Source organism: Myotis davidii, unplaced genomic scaffold, assembly GCF_000327345.1.
Source record: "Myotis davidii unplaced genomic scaffold, ASM32734v1 scaffold591, whole genome shotgun sequence".
Classification (NCBI taxonomy): Eukaryota; Metazoa; Chordata; class Mammalia; order Chiroptera; family Vespertilionidae; genus Myotis; species Myotis davidii.
The window spans coordinates 4,073,307-4,089,013 of record NW_006284340.1 but is presented as its reverse complement, the minus strand read 5'-3'; the positions used below and the strand labels follow the sequence as shown (position 1 = coordinate 4,089,013).

Below are 15,707 nucleotides of genomic sequence, written 5' to 3'. Positions count from 1 at the left end.
ATTTTTTTTAAAAAAGGAAAGAAAAGTCAGAAAACAAAAAAGAATTAGATCAAGCTATATTACAAGGCCATCGTTCTGAAAACTGCCTGGTACTGACACAAGAACAGACATATAGACGAATGGAACAGAACAGATAACCTAGAAATTGACCCAAGCCATTATGCTCAATTAATATTTGACAAAGGAGGCAAGAGCATACAATGGAGTGAAGACAGTCTCTTCAATAAGTGGTGCTGGGAAATTTGGTCAGATACATGCAAAAAAAAATAAAACTAGATCACCAACTTACACCATACACAAAAACAAGCACAAAATGGTTAAAGGACTTAAACTTAAGATTGGAAACCATAAAAATATTAGAGGAATCCACAGGTAGCAAAATCTCAGATATATGCCGAAGGAATTTCTTCACTGACACAGCCCCTAGGGCAATGGAAACTAAAGGGAAAATAAACCAATGGGATTATATCAAAATAAAAAGCTTCTGCACTGCAAAATAAACCGTCAACACAACAATAAGAAAACCCACTGCATGGGAGAACATATTTGCCAATGATATCTCTGATAAAAATTTAAACTCCAACATTTGCAGGGAACTCATACAATTTAACAAAAGGAAGATAAACAACCCAATCAAAAAATAGGCAACAGCCCTAAATAGACACTTTCTGAAAGAGGTGAGAGACATGAAAACATGCTCAAAGTCACTAATCATCCGAGAGATGCAAATCAAAACGACAATGAGGTACCATCTCACACCTGTCAGAATGGCTGTCATCAACAAATCTACAAATGACAAATGCTAGCAAGGATGCGGAGAAAAAGGAACCCTCGTGCACTGCTGGTGGGAATGCAGATTGGTGCAGCCACTGTGGAGAACAGTATGGAGTTTCCTCAGAAAACTAGAAATGGATCTCCCATTTAACCCAGTGATCCCACGTCTAGGAATATATCCCAAGAAACCAGAAAAACCAATCAGAAAGGATATATGCACCCCTATGTTCATAGCAGCACAATTTACCATAGCTAAGATTTGGAAACAGCTTAAGTGCCCATCAGCAGCTGAATGGATTAAAACTTTGGCATATAAGAGTAAGTGATGGATGTGGACAACAGGGGGTGAGGGTGACGGCAGGATTGGGGGGATTAGGGTAATTGGGGGGGATAAGGACACATTTGTAATATCTTAAGGGGGGAAAATTCTGCTTCTGCGTGTGGCCCTTGTGTAGTTTGGGGTGGACTGGCCGAACAGTAAGTCCTCATGGGCATGTGCAAACCAGAGTTTTACATCCGTTTATGTAACACATGTAAACAATTTACTCTTCCCATTCTTGCTCTGGTACAGACGTTGCGATAACGCAGACATCAGTGCTGGCTCGCCTCGAGGCTGTTGGCAGAAAAGGCAGTGTTTGCTTCCCTTTCCCAGCCCGGTGGCCGCAACACTGGGGCCTCCCCACACGTGTGTCCGGGGAGATGCACGTCACACACCCAGCAATTTGTGTCACACTGGGAGCTCTGTTTACTCCCCCCAGTGGGTATTTGGAGTGTTTATGTCAGCAAGGAGCCTGAACACGCACTTGGTGGCGCCCCGGAAGGGCCAAGTGCATCAAGGGAATGTGGTTTGGAGCTGTGTCCTCACCAATGCAGTGCTGACTGCAGCAGAGGCCAGAGCTAACGACCCCTTTCCCTTGCCAGAGTCCTGGACGTTTCATGGTGTTTGAAAACTGGCTTATAGGAATTGAAGAACTTGTGACCTTAGGCCATTTGCCTAATCCCTGTGAGCCTGAGGGTCCTCATTTGTAAACAGGCTTCTTCTTACATGGATGAGCAATAATTTATGAAAAGCACCTCATGGCACCATGCCTGGTATATGAGGAGCTGGTAGCATAATTATGACGCTCCTTTAACAATATGAGTTTCTAGTATGTTACCAGGTGTTGCTTTTCCCCTACTTATCGAGAGACCTTGACATCATACCTTCATTTTCAGATGCGTGTTCATAGTTGGGCTTCTAAAAAGATTCATAGTATCAGAGATGAGCTTCCTCCAGTGATTGCCCCTCCTTATGCAGCTGTTGTTGTCCTTGCTTTTCCCAGTCACCCCAGATATGGTGCTTGAAGAGTTCTTCATAGGCTCTGAATAGTCTTAGGGATGCTCATAAAACACCACCTCTCTCCTCCCCACCACCCCCCCGGGCACAGAAGGACTGCTGTGGCCAGTCCTTGTGCTGACGGCTGGGCATAGAGAGAGCAGAGCTCTGTCTGGACCAGCTCACAGGCAAAGGAGAAAGGGTGGGGACAGGGATTACCAATACCTCAGAGCGATGCCCCATGGCAGGAGCCAGAGGTGCAGGGGGTGCCTGGAGGACAGAGTTCAGGCCATTCAGAGGAGTCAGAGTAAGTGCCCCTGCCAAGTTTATATTTGAATGGGCCTTGAAGGATATGTAGGAGTTTGCTAAACACAGAGGGTTGGAAAGGCTCTTTGGCAGGAGAGAGAACAGCATGTTTCACAGAGCCCGTGCTAAGGATATGATGTATTTGTGGGATGGTGGTTCGTTTATTGTGATGGGGACATAAAATTCATGAAAGAGCTGTACCGTGAAGAACCTTGAATCATGGTAAGGAGTTCAGCTGTAGCCCCACAGGTGATGGAGAGCCCAGGGGCATTATATTTCCTAGTACTAGTACTTTTATGCATGTGAGTAAAAGTAGGGAGTTTAAAGCACAAGTCCACATGTAGCAGAAAAGTTTACTCTAAAAATCAGTGTCTATTTTAGCTGGGGGAATGTGGGGTCTTTAGCTGACTTATTGAGAGTCAGCATAGGATGGAATTTTATGGTGGAAGATGCAGGTGCAGTCTTCTGTGTCGTATGCTTGAGGATGGAGCTGCCCACGTTCATCTCTACAGGCCTCCCTTAGGTCTTAGGTTCTTCTGCTTCCTAACCTCAAGATTTCTCATGTCACTATGAATTTTACGAAGATGAGGTTCATACAAGAAGGAAATGAGATAAGAAATAGTTGTGTTCCCCATTTCCCCCTAGGGTCTCACAACCTGTTGCCACTCCCCATCCTCAAAGATCTGAATTTGGCTCTCCAAGCCATCTGATGGAGTCTCCCCATCTCCCCCCTCATCTTCCAGGGCCCCAGGAAGCATGTGTGGTGCCTGCACAGAGGATGGGACGTTCCGTCAATATGTGCACACGGCTTCCTCCCGGCGGGTGTGCGACTCCTCAGGGTACTGGACTCCAGAGGAGGCAGTGGGTAAGGACCATGGCTTTCTCCTTTAACCCTGGTAGTTGGTGAGAATGGGGGTGGAGGTGGAGGGTGGAGAGGTGGCATGCACATGTATGTGAGTGTGTGTGCGTGTGCGTGTGTGTGTGTGTGTGTGTGTGTGTGAGATTTGCTGGGAAACACATTCTCTGGTATCTTTGTGTGCTGGATGTCCCACACGTGCTTAGAGTGGCTGTGGTGAGGCCAAGGTCAGCATGGAAGACAGGGGTGGGGAAATCAGCTAAAGCAGGAGGTTACCTCAGGATGTGACTGCTCATACGTGTTATTTCAGGTGCTTACAGCACCCGGTGCCACAGGACAGTGCCAGCCCACCTGTCCCTCCCTCCTAGGAGAGGAATGGAGAACACGTTGCAGGGAACACTCAGACATGGGCCAAGCCAGTCTGGGTGGGTGTGGGGTGCACCAGGGGTTCCAAGCGAAGCATTCTCGTTTTTGCCATTTTATGAGTCTATTAATTGCTGGTACTGGCTGTGCTTTGGCTAAGATCTAAGCTGCACTCCCAGAGAGGGGATGTTTTTCGCTGTCCCTTCTGCTGTCTCTCCCCCAGCTTCTCAGTTACATATTCACTCACATTCCTTTCAGACAAATCAGAGCATGAATGTTATCCCAACTCAAGTCCAAAAAATGTTGGTCCATGAGTGTTAGCCCTGATCACTAGCTTAACTTCTCCATCTTCAGTGTTTATCTATCATCCTCTTTCTCTTTTTCTTGTACCTGTTAAGATCCTCAAGGCTTCTCAGTAAGATGTGTTGGACAAGATTCTGTTGGAGTTAGTTTACAGGCTTGACTCTGACAAGACAAATGGAGAACATTGGCTTAGGAGCTGACACTGCCCACCAGTTGTCCCCTTGGGCTCCCACTTCCTCAGATGACAGGAGCCTCAGGGAGAAGGCCTGAGAGGGACAGTTTATCCAATTTTTTGTATAGGACTCTTTCCAACTGAGAGATCCTGGGGCAGAACAGAAAGTTGCTATAAAATTTACGTTGGCATTGCGTGGGCTATTTAGATATTGGCATTTCATACAAGGCCGTTTCTGGCCTTGTTGTTGTCCTGGGCTGGTGTTTTAGTGCCCATTTAACTCTCCGTCCCTGAAATTTTTCTCTTTAATTCTTGGGGAAATTTAAAGTTATCTGGTAGCAATGAAAGGAATGAGAAGTTCTGGGTTCCTTGTTTTGTGTCTTCAGGCAAACCAGGTCAACTTTTAGGGCCTCGGTGTCATGTTTGAACATGCGATTATAATAAAAACTTTCTAACAGATGCTGCTGCATTAGGGGTCACTTCCAAAGGGGTTGCTAGTATTTTGGAACAACTATCAGAAAATAGTGCTAAGAAATACTGGTCTTCCTCTGCTTTGAAAAGGTGAAGAACCAAGTCATATTTGAAATATACACAGTGAAAGTAATTGAATCCTCAGCAGAGCATACACAAACACATATATTTACAGACATGCTCAAAACCTATTTAATGACACTAAATGAACACTTATTGACCACCAACTACTTTCTAAATTCTACGGGGAATAGAAATGTGAACCAGCCATATGCTTTGCTTAAATGTTGCCTTCTTGGTGACAACTTCCACGTCCCCATAATCTAAAATAGCCCCCAGCCTCACTCCATCATTCTCTAGCCCAGGGGTGGGCAAACTTTTTGACTCGAGGGCCACAATGGGTTCTTAAACTGGACCGGAGGGCCGGAACAAAAGCATGGATTGAGTGTTTGTGTGAACTAGTATAAATTCAAAGTAAACATCATTACATAAAAGGGTACAGTCTTTTTTTTTTTTAGTTTTATTCATTCAAACGGGCTGGATCCGGCCCGCGGGTCATAGTTTGCCCACGGCTGCTCTAGCCCTTATGCTCCTTCAGTTTTCTTCAAAGATGTCATTACCACCACTTGGAATCACCCTTCTACCTTCTACAATTTATTGTTGCACCTGTCACTTCACTGTAGAATATATGAGATCTTTACCTCTCTTGTTCAGTATTCTACCTTCAATACCTAGATTAGTACCAGGTGTGAAAGAGGTATGCAGTACTTTTTTTGTTGAATGAATGAATGGATTCACAATATAGGTAAAAAATAGTAAGGACCTGGATCCGGCCCGCGGGTCAACATCACACACGGAACAACACACATACACACACACGTACATACATTTGAACATGTTTCCTCTGGGCTTATCCTATTGTTTATTTTCCAGATTCTAAAGGGCTACTTAGTTCTATTTTTGCAAATGTAGTTTGAAAATGTTCCTCTGGAACATTGTATAAGTCTTCCACACTAGCTAGTAAAGTGGGGGTTAAATAATACTTATGTTATAAATGAGGAGATTAAGGCTTAAACAGACCTGCCACAGCCGCACAGCACTGGTTGGAGCCCAGCTCTGCTCCTTCCTGATTTAGCACTTTTTCTGCATGTGACAAAAAAGAAAACCGCAAAAAAACCCACAACAAAACAAACAAAAAAAACGCCTCATGGAGATTTTTCCCACAAAGCCGACCTTTATATTACTTGCGATATTTGGTTTTTCACCAATAAAGTTTTGCTTGGCTCCTGAATCTCCATTGCTTTCCACTCAAGAAAAAGTGTCCTCTTTCCTGCCTGCCGTTTTCTCTGTGCAATGACCTGCATGCTCCCATGGACCTGAGCCAAGCTCATGGCTGCGAAGGCACCACCTTAGGGGATGAAAGTTTTGTGGAGCCCAGTTAAACAGAGTGTGGTATCAGAGTGAAGCAGACATTGGCCTTATTGACAAATAAAACAGGGCATCAGAAGCATTAATTTATCCTAAATTATTAACAACCTAAGTTCAAGGACAGTGACTGAGCTTCTCTGCCTGGCTTCAGGCTCCCACCTAGACCTCCTCCTTCCACTTGGCCTCAGGCTTGCACCTGGTATCCGGGTCGCAGGACTCCTAGGGCCCAACTGGAGCTCTTGTTAAAAGACACCAAGTAGAAGATGTGGATGGGGACATAGTACTTTTGAATTGTTATACCTGTGTCCTCAGTCGTACTTGAGACCTAACCCACTCAGCTAATCAGCTTCTGCAGGAATTTGTTCATAGTTTTCTTCTTCCTCACTCTTCTTTCTGGCTGCCACCATGGGCTACTCACCTGCAGACTTCTGATGGTCATGCCTGATGGGTCTATCTTTTTGTCTACCTACCCTAGGGCCCCCTGATGTGGACCAGCCCTGCGAGCCAAGCCTGCAGGCCTGGAGCCCTGAGCTGCACCTGTACCACATGAACATGACGGTGCCTTGCCCAGCGGAAGGCTGCAGCCTGGAGCTGCTCTTCCAGCACCCAGTGCATGCCGACACCCTCACCCTGTGGGTCACCTATCTCTCTGTGGACACCTCCCAGGCGCTCTTTGACACAGAAATCTTGCTGGAACACCAGAAGTCTGTGCACCTGGGCCCCCTGGATACTTTCTGTGACACCCCACTCACCATCAAGCTGCATGTCGATGGCAAAGTCTTGGGGGTGAAGGTCTACACCTTCGATGAACGGCTGGAAGTGGATGCCGCCCTCCTGACGTCTCAACCCCACAGCCCCCTGTGCTCTGGCTGCAGGCCCCTGCGGTACCAGGTGCTCCGGGAGCCCCCGTTCGCTAGCGGCTTACCTGCTGAGGCCACACACCCTCACAGGAAGTTCACGGACACGTGAGTTTGGAAGTGGGGCTTTCTAAACCATGATGCTTCTCGGTCTCTGGCCACCCATGATGTGCATTCCATGCTTTCTCTTTTTCTTGTTCCTCTCTCTCTCTCTCTCTCTCTCTCTCTCTCTCTCTCTCTCTCTCTCTCTCTCTCCTTCTCTCCCAACTCTCCTCTTACTCTTCCTTCTGGCCTCCTGTGTTTAGTGAGTTCTACTGTGTTCCTGGCACTTCGTGCCCAGTGCTGGGACACAGACTAAGATAAGGTCACTGGGTTAAAAGAGTTCAATGTTTAGAATGGGAGGCTGGTATCACCAAAGACAAATTCTCCCTACCCCTAAGGGCAGAACTCAGGGTAAAACAAGTTTTATCAGAGGTGCTATATTTTGCCGAGTTAGAAATAACCATGAAACATAGTGGGTTAATACAACAAACACTGTTTCTCATGATTTTATGGGTTGGCTGGATGTCCCCAGGGGGACTGGCTTGGCTGGGGTTAGATGGCTCAGGATGGCCTCGTGCACACATTGGAGGCTCAATGGAGGTGGCTGTCATGTCTGGGAAGCCCAAGGCCTCCTTCTACACAATCCCTCATTGCCCAGTAGGCATGGCCCGGGCTTCTCCTCCTGGGGGTGACAGAGTCTCCAGTAGCAGGGAGGGCAGACCCCAAAACTCTCACATTTTTTACGGCTCTGCTTATGTCACTCATGATAACATTCCAGTAGCCAAAGCAAGTCAATTCCTGATTCAGGGGTGCCAGACAAGTCCTTATCCGCTTATGAAAGGAACAGCGATGTCACATGGCTGAGGGGGCACATCTGGGATGGGAGGAGTCTGGGCCATCTGCCCCAGCTACAAAACAGTAGAGACAAATGTTCACCTTGAGCTTTCCTACAGTTTCCTCCCCTGATTGCTCTCTAAATTGGAACTAGAAGAGAGTGAAATGGTCCAAAAGCTCATGCAAATGGGAGGCTAGACCATGGGATGAATTTTAAAAGAATATCATTTTTGAGCTTCTCTAATTGGGCAGTTAACATGACACTCATTAAATAACTTGATATCTACACACACACACACATACATACACATACACACAAACACACACACGTGCGCACACATGCACACACATGCTCATACACATTCTTTAAGGTCGATAGTATCCCATTCTGTAGATTAGAAAACCTAGCTTAACTGTGATTTGGTTGAACAGAGCTAGTTAGTGGTTGTCTCAGAATTAAAATCTAATTTTCTGACCAAGTCTCATTTGGTTTCCTTTCCTTAGTAACAGACTGCCTTTTACAAAGTTTCATCATGGAAGGTTAGGACCCCCTCCCCATCCTTTTCTAGCCATAGCACAATGTCAGACTTATGCGTGGCTGGATGAGAAGTCCAACAGAAACTTCCCTGGAAAGAGAAGCCATCAGGATTGATTTGCTTATGAAAATACCTGGCACTCTATATCTAAGATTGCTTCCCCAGAGACAGCTAATTTAGAAATGTAAAAGTCTGTAATATTTAGGCATCTTTTTTGTTAAAACTAGAGGACCGGTGCATGAAATTCATGTACTCGGAGGAGGGAGGGGGGTCCCTCAGCCTGGCCTGTGCCCTCTTGCAGTCCAGGAGCCCTCAGGGGATGTCTGACTGATGGCTTAGCCGTCATCGGACATCCTTAGTGCTGCTGCGAAGGCACGAGAGGTCGCCGCCACCACCGCTGCGCTTGCCAGCTGAGCCTGGCTGAGCAGCGCTCCCAATGTGGGAGTGCACTGACCACCTGGAGGCAGCTCCTGTGTTGAGCGTCTGCCCCCTAGTGGTCAGTGCGCATCATAGCGACTGGTCTTCCGTTGTTTGGTGGATTTGCATATTAGCCTTTTATTATATAGGTCAACTAAAAGCCAGTACAGAGTTTTTTAACGGTGTTTTTGAAACCCTATGACATTTCTTGTCTGGTGGTGGCAGCGTCAAGTTAGAGGGTGACACTTTGTGGCTGAGGTGAAGAGCCTGGTGGCGTGGAGAAGGTTCTGGCAGGACATTCCCAGTGGCCACATGTGCAAGTCCTAACAACCCTTTGAGATCATGCCTCTGAAGGCACTCCCAGCCCACCAGCCCACCTGGACTCTGGCAGTAGTTTTCCAGGGCAGGCACTGTACTAAATTAAGATTAAGGAAGACTTTGTTTCTGGAACCAGCAGTCTCCCAGTCAAGCCCCTACCCCTTCTAAATGTCCTGTACCTCACGCTCTCCACCTGTCTGTGCACGTGGACTTTGGAGAGAGCCTGGTAGACTCCTTCCATCTATGCTGCAACTGATGCAACTCCACACCTGGAGTATATGCATTTTGACAGGTTCAGAGGTGGGAAGTAATTGAACACATTTCTAATTATTGAGTTTCTTGCATCCCCAAAATGATGGAAGGTGTCCTCACCTCCTAGGAGACAGTGCTCTCCTGAGGATTCCCTATGGATTCAGTCTACCCAAGACAAGAATTTTCTCAAGAGACAAAAGCAAGCAAACAAACAAAAAAACCTGTAATCCACGAAGGGCCTTGCTGAGCGCATACTCTGAAGTTTCATCTTCCCTTTCTTTGTTTACTTTGCAAATACACTGCCTTTTCAATAGTTGGTGTTACTTTTCAACATGGTAAAGATACACTGGAAATACCACCCTCCTAGATTTTGTGTGACTGTTAGTTCAGTGTTAATTCAGCCTTGATTCACTGCATACTCACTATGTGGGATGCACTGGGAATACCGAAATGAATGTGGCCTTAAACATTCTGCTGCTGTGGGAGACTGTGTGCCCTGGTCTTTGCTTTCAGAAAATATGGCATGTGTTTAGCATTCATGCTCCCCATAGCATTTATTTTAAATTCCTATAAACATTCTGGGTGTGGTAGTCACAGCCCATTCGTTTCCACAGGGAGGTCACACCAGGGGAGGTGTATCAGTACCAAGTTCAAGCTGTGGCAGGAGCAGAGCTGGGAGAAGCTTCGCCGCCTCTGATCCACATTCATGGAGCTCCTTACTGCGGTGATGGGAAGGTGGCCAGGTGAGTGCTGTGTGCATGGGAATGTGAGAGCAGGGCCCCTGCTCTGAGCGAGAGGGTCCGCCTCCAGTTTCAGTGGGAGTTGTTTTGGAAAAGAAAGTGAGAGGATACTCTGGGACCTGGCAGTGATCTTGTGAGGTCACTCACATTCCTGCATAGTTCAGGAGGGACCCACTTTTATTTAGATCTGACCCCACAATACTGAGATAGGCTGATTCTAGGGGGTGGGTGGGTGGCTTTTAAGGTTTCAGAGAACTGTGGTCCAGGGAAGGCATTTGTAGGGAAGAAGGTTACATTCTATGTTCCTTTATCTGCTGCCCTTTTGCAATATCAACCTAGAAGACTAATCACTTAGTTTGCCTGGGACTTTCCCAAATTTAGCACAGAAAACCCCCATGTCCCAGGGGTCACACTATATCAACCTGTCCTGGATGCTCCTCTGACATCACCTGCCATGTACACAAGCTGCTGGGAGTAGGAGACCGTGATTTGTCCTAGATTTTGCATGCTAACAACCTAGCTTATTTTTAAATCCCTAGACCAGGTGAAAATATATTGTATCATGAAGCCTTAATAGCAAGCAATTCCATAGCTTCTCTTGGGATCCCAACCCATTGTTTAGCAATTACTAAACACTGTTTATCTTCTCAGTCTCCTAAGGTCCTTAAGTTTTAGTGTAAGCCTATTGCTTTTCATAAAAGTATAAACACCAAATGCTCTCAGACCTCAGTAATATATGGAGGTGATTGAGGTTACTTGAATACCCAAACCTCACTAGTTTACTGCCAATTTTTGCCTCACTCAGTCTCTGCATGCTGCCTGCTCTCTCCCCTCCCCATCACAATCAAATTTCTCCCTGGGGAAGCCTTGCCTGTGCACAGAGTAAGTCTGGCTGATGTGTTCCCCACTCTGGCTGCCTCTTTTTAAGTCTGCTGCCCACCAATGGAGGTGTTTGGGGTGCATGGTCCCCATTGCTACCCAGGTGGAGCCCTCCTTGAACAAAACACTCTGTCCTATGTTGTAGCCTTTCCTACAGCTGTTCTCTGATGGCAGCTGACTTGAGGTCCCATGATTCCACATCTGCCTGGGGGTCTGGGCAAAAGGAGTTAAGGCCCCTCTTCCTAACTTGGTATTGCACATTCTTTCCTGTGCCTTGAAGCAGCTTCACCTGAGGCAGTACCTGCCTGGCTACTGGGCCTCCCATGGCTCCTTATCAAAATGTACCTTTAAGCTCCCGTTATATTCCCTCTTGTAAAGAGTCTCACTTAGTTCTGCCATCCAGCAGGAAGATGTCTCTGAATTGCTGCTTTGTCTCAGCTGGAGGTTCCCAATTACACATAAAACAAGAGGGAGCCATTGCAAATTATTTAATCCACCTTTTAACTCAAATTCATTCTGAGGGAATCACAGGTCCCCAAGAAGTCATGCTCAGACTCTAGTTTAAGTAAGTTTTTTAATTAAAAGCTGGAAGTTGTCATTTTGGGAACCACTGATCCATAAGACTACCAAGACAAAGGCTGTAGAGGGCCTACCCATTGCCCAGTATGGGAGCCACTAGCCAGAGTGACTGCTGAGCCTTTGAAATGTGGCAGTCATAACTAAGAAACGGAATTTCATTTAATGTTAAGTTATTTGAAGTCAGTTCAAAAAAACAAAACTTGATTCAGTTATTTAAAAAACTTTAAATTTCTCTGAAGCAATTTGGGTAAGTGGATCTACCGTTTCAACTATAGATTTTAAGAAATCTGAAGACCGATTAGGTGTTTGAATTGAGATGTGTTGTAAGTGAAAAATAGACATCAGATTTCAAAGACCTAGAATTCAAAGAAATAATGTAACGTACCTTAGTAATGATTTTTTAATTATTGACAATGCTATATTTTGGATATATTCGGACTAGATGAAATATAGTTCAAACTAATTTTACCTGTTTCATTTTACTTTTTAATGTCACTTCTAGAAAATTGAAAAGTATATATAATATGGGTCTCATTATATTTCTATTAGGCAGCAGTATATGAGCTGATATACAGTATGCTTATATTGTTTAGACTATCTTCAAGATGAAAATGAACTTGAAGTTTCCTTAATTTCCTTAATTATGTTATTTTTATATATCATCTGTCTTTTCTCCATTTACACCTTATCATTTAAAATATGATTATTATACAACTAGAGGCCCGGTGCACAAAAATTTGTGCACTCGGGGGGGAGGGGGTCCCTCAGCCCGGCCTGTGCCCTCTCGCAGTCTGGGACCCCTCGGGAGATAATGACCTGCTGGCTTAGGCCTGCTCCCGGGTGGCAGAGGGCAGGCCCAATCCCTCGGTGCAGCCCCTGGTCGGGCTCAGAGCAGGGCCGATTGGGGAGTTGGGGCGCCACCCCCTGTCATGCTCAGAGCAGGGCGGATCGGGAGGTTGCAATGCCACCCTCAGTCACGCTCAGGGTAGGGCCGATTGGGGACCCTGTCACGCACAGAGCAGGGCCAATCGGGGATGGGGCGCAGCCCCCTGTCACGCACACAGCAGGGCCCATCAGGGGGTTGGGGCGCCGCCCTCTATCACCCACAGAGCAGGGCCAATCAGGGGTTTGGGGTGCCGCCACTCTCACACTCAGGGCAGGGCCGATGGGGAGGTTATGGCTCTACCCCGTCACACACAGAGCAGGGCCTGTGGGGGTGGGGGGGTTGGGGCGCTGCACCCTGTCACACACAGAGCAGGGCCGATCAGGGGGTTGGGGCGCCGCACCCTGTCAAACACAGAGCCGCAGGGCGATCAGGGGGTTTGGGCACTGCCCCCTGTCACGCTGATCCCGGTGCTGGGAGGCCTCGTGGCTCCGCTGATCCCGGTGCTGGGAGGCATATTACCCTTTTACTATATAGGGTAGAGGCCTGGTGCATGGGTGGGTGCTGGCTGGTTTGCCCTGAAGGGTGTCCTGGATCAGGGTGGGGGTCCCCACTGGGGTGCCTGGCCAGCCTGGGTGAGGGGATGATGGCTGTTTGCAGCTGGTCACACACCCTTCAGGGTGGGGGTCCTCACTGGGGTGCCTGGCCAGTCTGGGTGAGGAGCTGAGGGCTGTTTTCAGGCTGGGGGTGACTGAAGCTCCCAACCGCTCCTTTTTTTCTTTTTTTTTATTCTGGGCCAGCTTTAGCTTTGAGGCTTGGCTCCAGCTCTTAGGCCTCCACTGCTGAAAGTAGGTTTCTGGCCTTTGCTTACAATGTTGCGATCCTGCTGGCTGAAGCCGGGCAGGTTTCTGGGGTTTTGTTTAGCTTCTATGTTTGTTACATAGTTGCTTGCAGCTCAGAGGCCTGCAGCGGCAGGCGGGGAACGTTGGAGTCCACCGTCACTGAAGCAAGCCAGCCTCATGTTAGTTTCAAGCTGCCTGGCTGCCGGCCGCCATCTTGGCTGGCAGTTAATTTGCATATCGCCCTGATTAGCCAATGGGAAGGGTATCGGTCATACGCCAATTACCATATTTCTCTTTTATTAGATAGGATTGCATTTATATCATATTTTTAATTTATTTCAAAGCATTTTCATGTCTAATTACTTAATCTTCATTCCATCACTGTGAGGAGGTATACTTTAAACAATAGTTGTAGCTATTAGTGATGAATTGGGTCTGAAAAACTTGAGCATTCCAAAACCCTTTGCATACTGAGTTAAAATGTGTGTCTATTTTTGACATGATAAAAAGTCAAGGAGAAACAATGGAAACCCTCAATCCATTTTACAACAGCTGAATCTTGGTTCTTCCAAAGTGGCTTTAACCGAAGTTTATCTATTTTGTTCCCATAACATGCTTCATGTACCCCTCATTCTAACCTAACTTCTCCATCTCAATCCAAATTTAGGTGCTCATTGTATTAGCTTTTGAGGTTCAAAACAAAAATGATATTTTTCTTCTCCCAGTACAGGATGGGGCAAAAGTTAGTTTACAGTTGTTAGTATGCAAAAAACAATTTATTGTTATTTATTTTTGTATTATTTTCCACTAGAGGCCCAGTGCATGAAATTTGTGCATGGGTGTGGTCCCTAGGCCTGGCCGGTGATCAAAGTGCGAGTGTCTGGCATGGAAGGGCAGGTCCCAACTAACCTCTGGGCCCTGGGCAGCACCTGGGCCCCCAAGCCCCCATGCATCCCGCTCCTCCTGAGTCATGGCACCTGAGTCCTCGTGTGGAGATGCAGTGAGCGCAGCTAGACGCCATGGGCCAGGGCACAGCGTGGGCCCCTGTGGTCCCAGTGGCTGTAGCCCAGCTCACCTGGAAGAGGTCACGCAGGTTTGGGGTGGGCTCCTCGTGGGCACCCAGCACCTGAGCGCGGGGGTGGTGGGAGGGGGCGTGCTTCCCTGGCGCACGAGCCCTGGCACCAGGGGCAGGGTAGCAGGGAGAGTGAGAGCAAGCTTGGCAGACACCTGGCATTCTCACTGCACCTCTGTCCCCATCACCACTGCCCCCAGGTAGCTGGCAAGAGGTCGCAGCACATTGTGGACACTTGCCATGTTCCACACTGCCCCCTGGAGGTCAGCGCACGTCATAGTGAGCAGTTGAACTCTTGGTCAAATGACTGCCTGAGGGGACAATTTGCATATTAGGCTTTTATTATATAGGATAGGAACATCTGTAAACCTACTTTTGCCCCATTCTGTATGTTTCTGCCCTGCAATACATGTTAACTGCCACAAAGTGGTAATAGGGAGCAAGACAGCCTTAGAGATGCCTGGACTGAGGGAAGGCTGCAATTGGCTGCTGTGTCCCTTGGTATATAGACAGACTTCACTCTTACAAAATCCTAACTCTAACACAACTGCACATAGATGGAACAAAACAAATAGATAAAAAGAACAGAAAACAGACCCACCTATCACAAGCAGTTTCCTCCTCACCAAATCCACTACTTCTCAGATTGCATTCATAACAAGCTGGTTGGCATTTTCTAGCTCAAGACAACTTACTAGAAACACCATTAGGACCCTCATGGGTCTTCTGGATGTTTCTGAGCCATGAGCTACTTTGCATTAGAGGAATTTCCACTGGACATTACAATCAACTGTCATTGCTTAATTCTATAATTATATACTTAATGCGTGTGTGTGTGTGTGTGTGTGTGTGTGTGTGTGTGTGTGTGAAAGCATTCTCCTAGCTCCCACTTTTTTCCAGCTTGCAGTTTTTAAAATTTTCAGTTACAGTCGATATTCAATATTATTTTATATAAGTTTCATGGTCAGACAACTCTTTAACTTACAAAGTGTCCCTCCCCCCTGATATTTTTAGTTCCCACCTGGCACTATACATTGTCATTACAAATTATTGACTATATTCCCTACGCTGTGCTTTACATCCCTTTGACTATTTTGTAACTACCAATTTGTATTCTTTTTTAAAAAAAATATATTTCTTTATTGATTTCAGACAGGAAGGGAGAGAGATAGAAACATCAATGATGAGAGAGAATTATTGATAGGCTGCCTCCTGCATACCCCCTACTGGGGATCGAGCCCACAACCCGGGCATGTTCCCTTGGCCAGAATCAAACCCGGGACCCTTCAGTCTGTAGGCCAATGCTCTATCTACTGAGCCAAACCGGCTAGGGCCCAATTTGTACTCTTAATACCTCCCCCTTTTTCACTCAGCCTCCGACACCCCTCCCCTCAGTCTGTTTTTTGTATCTATGCGTCTTCTTTTGTTTTGTTCATTTATTTTGTTCTTTATTTTCTATGTATAGGTG

The 15,707-nt window shown here is 46.6% G+C and overlaps 1 protein-coding gene across 1 annotated transcript in view; it reads left to right on the top strand.

Moving 5' to 3' along the window:
* Nucleotides 1-15,707, top strand: part of PAPPA2 (pappalysin 2) — a 226,291-nt gene that overhangs the window by 104,843 nt on the left and 105,741 nt on the right. The window contains exons 6-8 of the mRNA XM_006754525.2: nt 3,139-3,260; nt 6,464-6,953; nt 9,859-9,987. Of these exons, the coding sequence (XP_006754588.1) occupies nt 3,139-3,260; nt 6,464-6,953; nt 9,859-9,987 (741 nt within the window). The remainder of the gene's footprint in view (nt 1-3,138; nt 3,261-6,463; nt 6,954-9,858; nt 9,988-15,707) is intronic.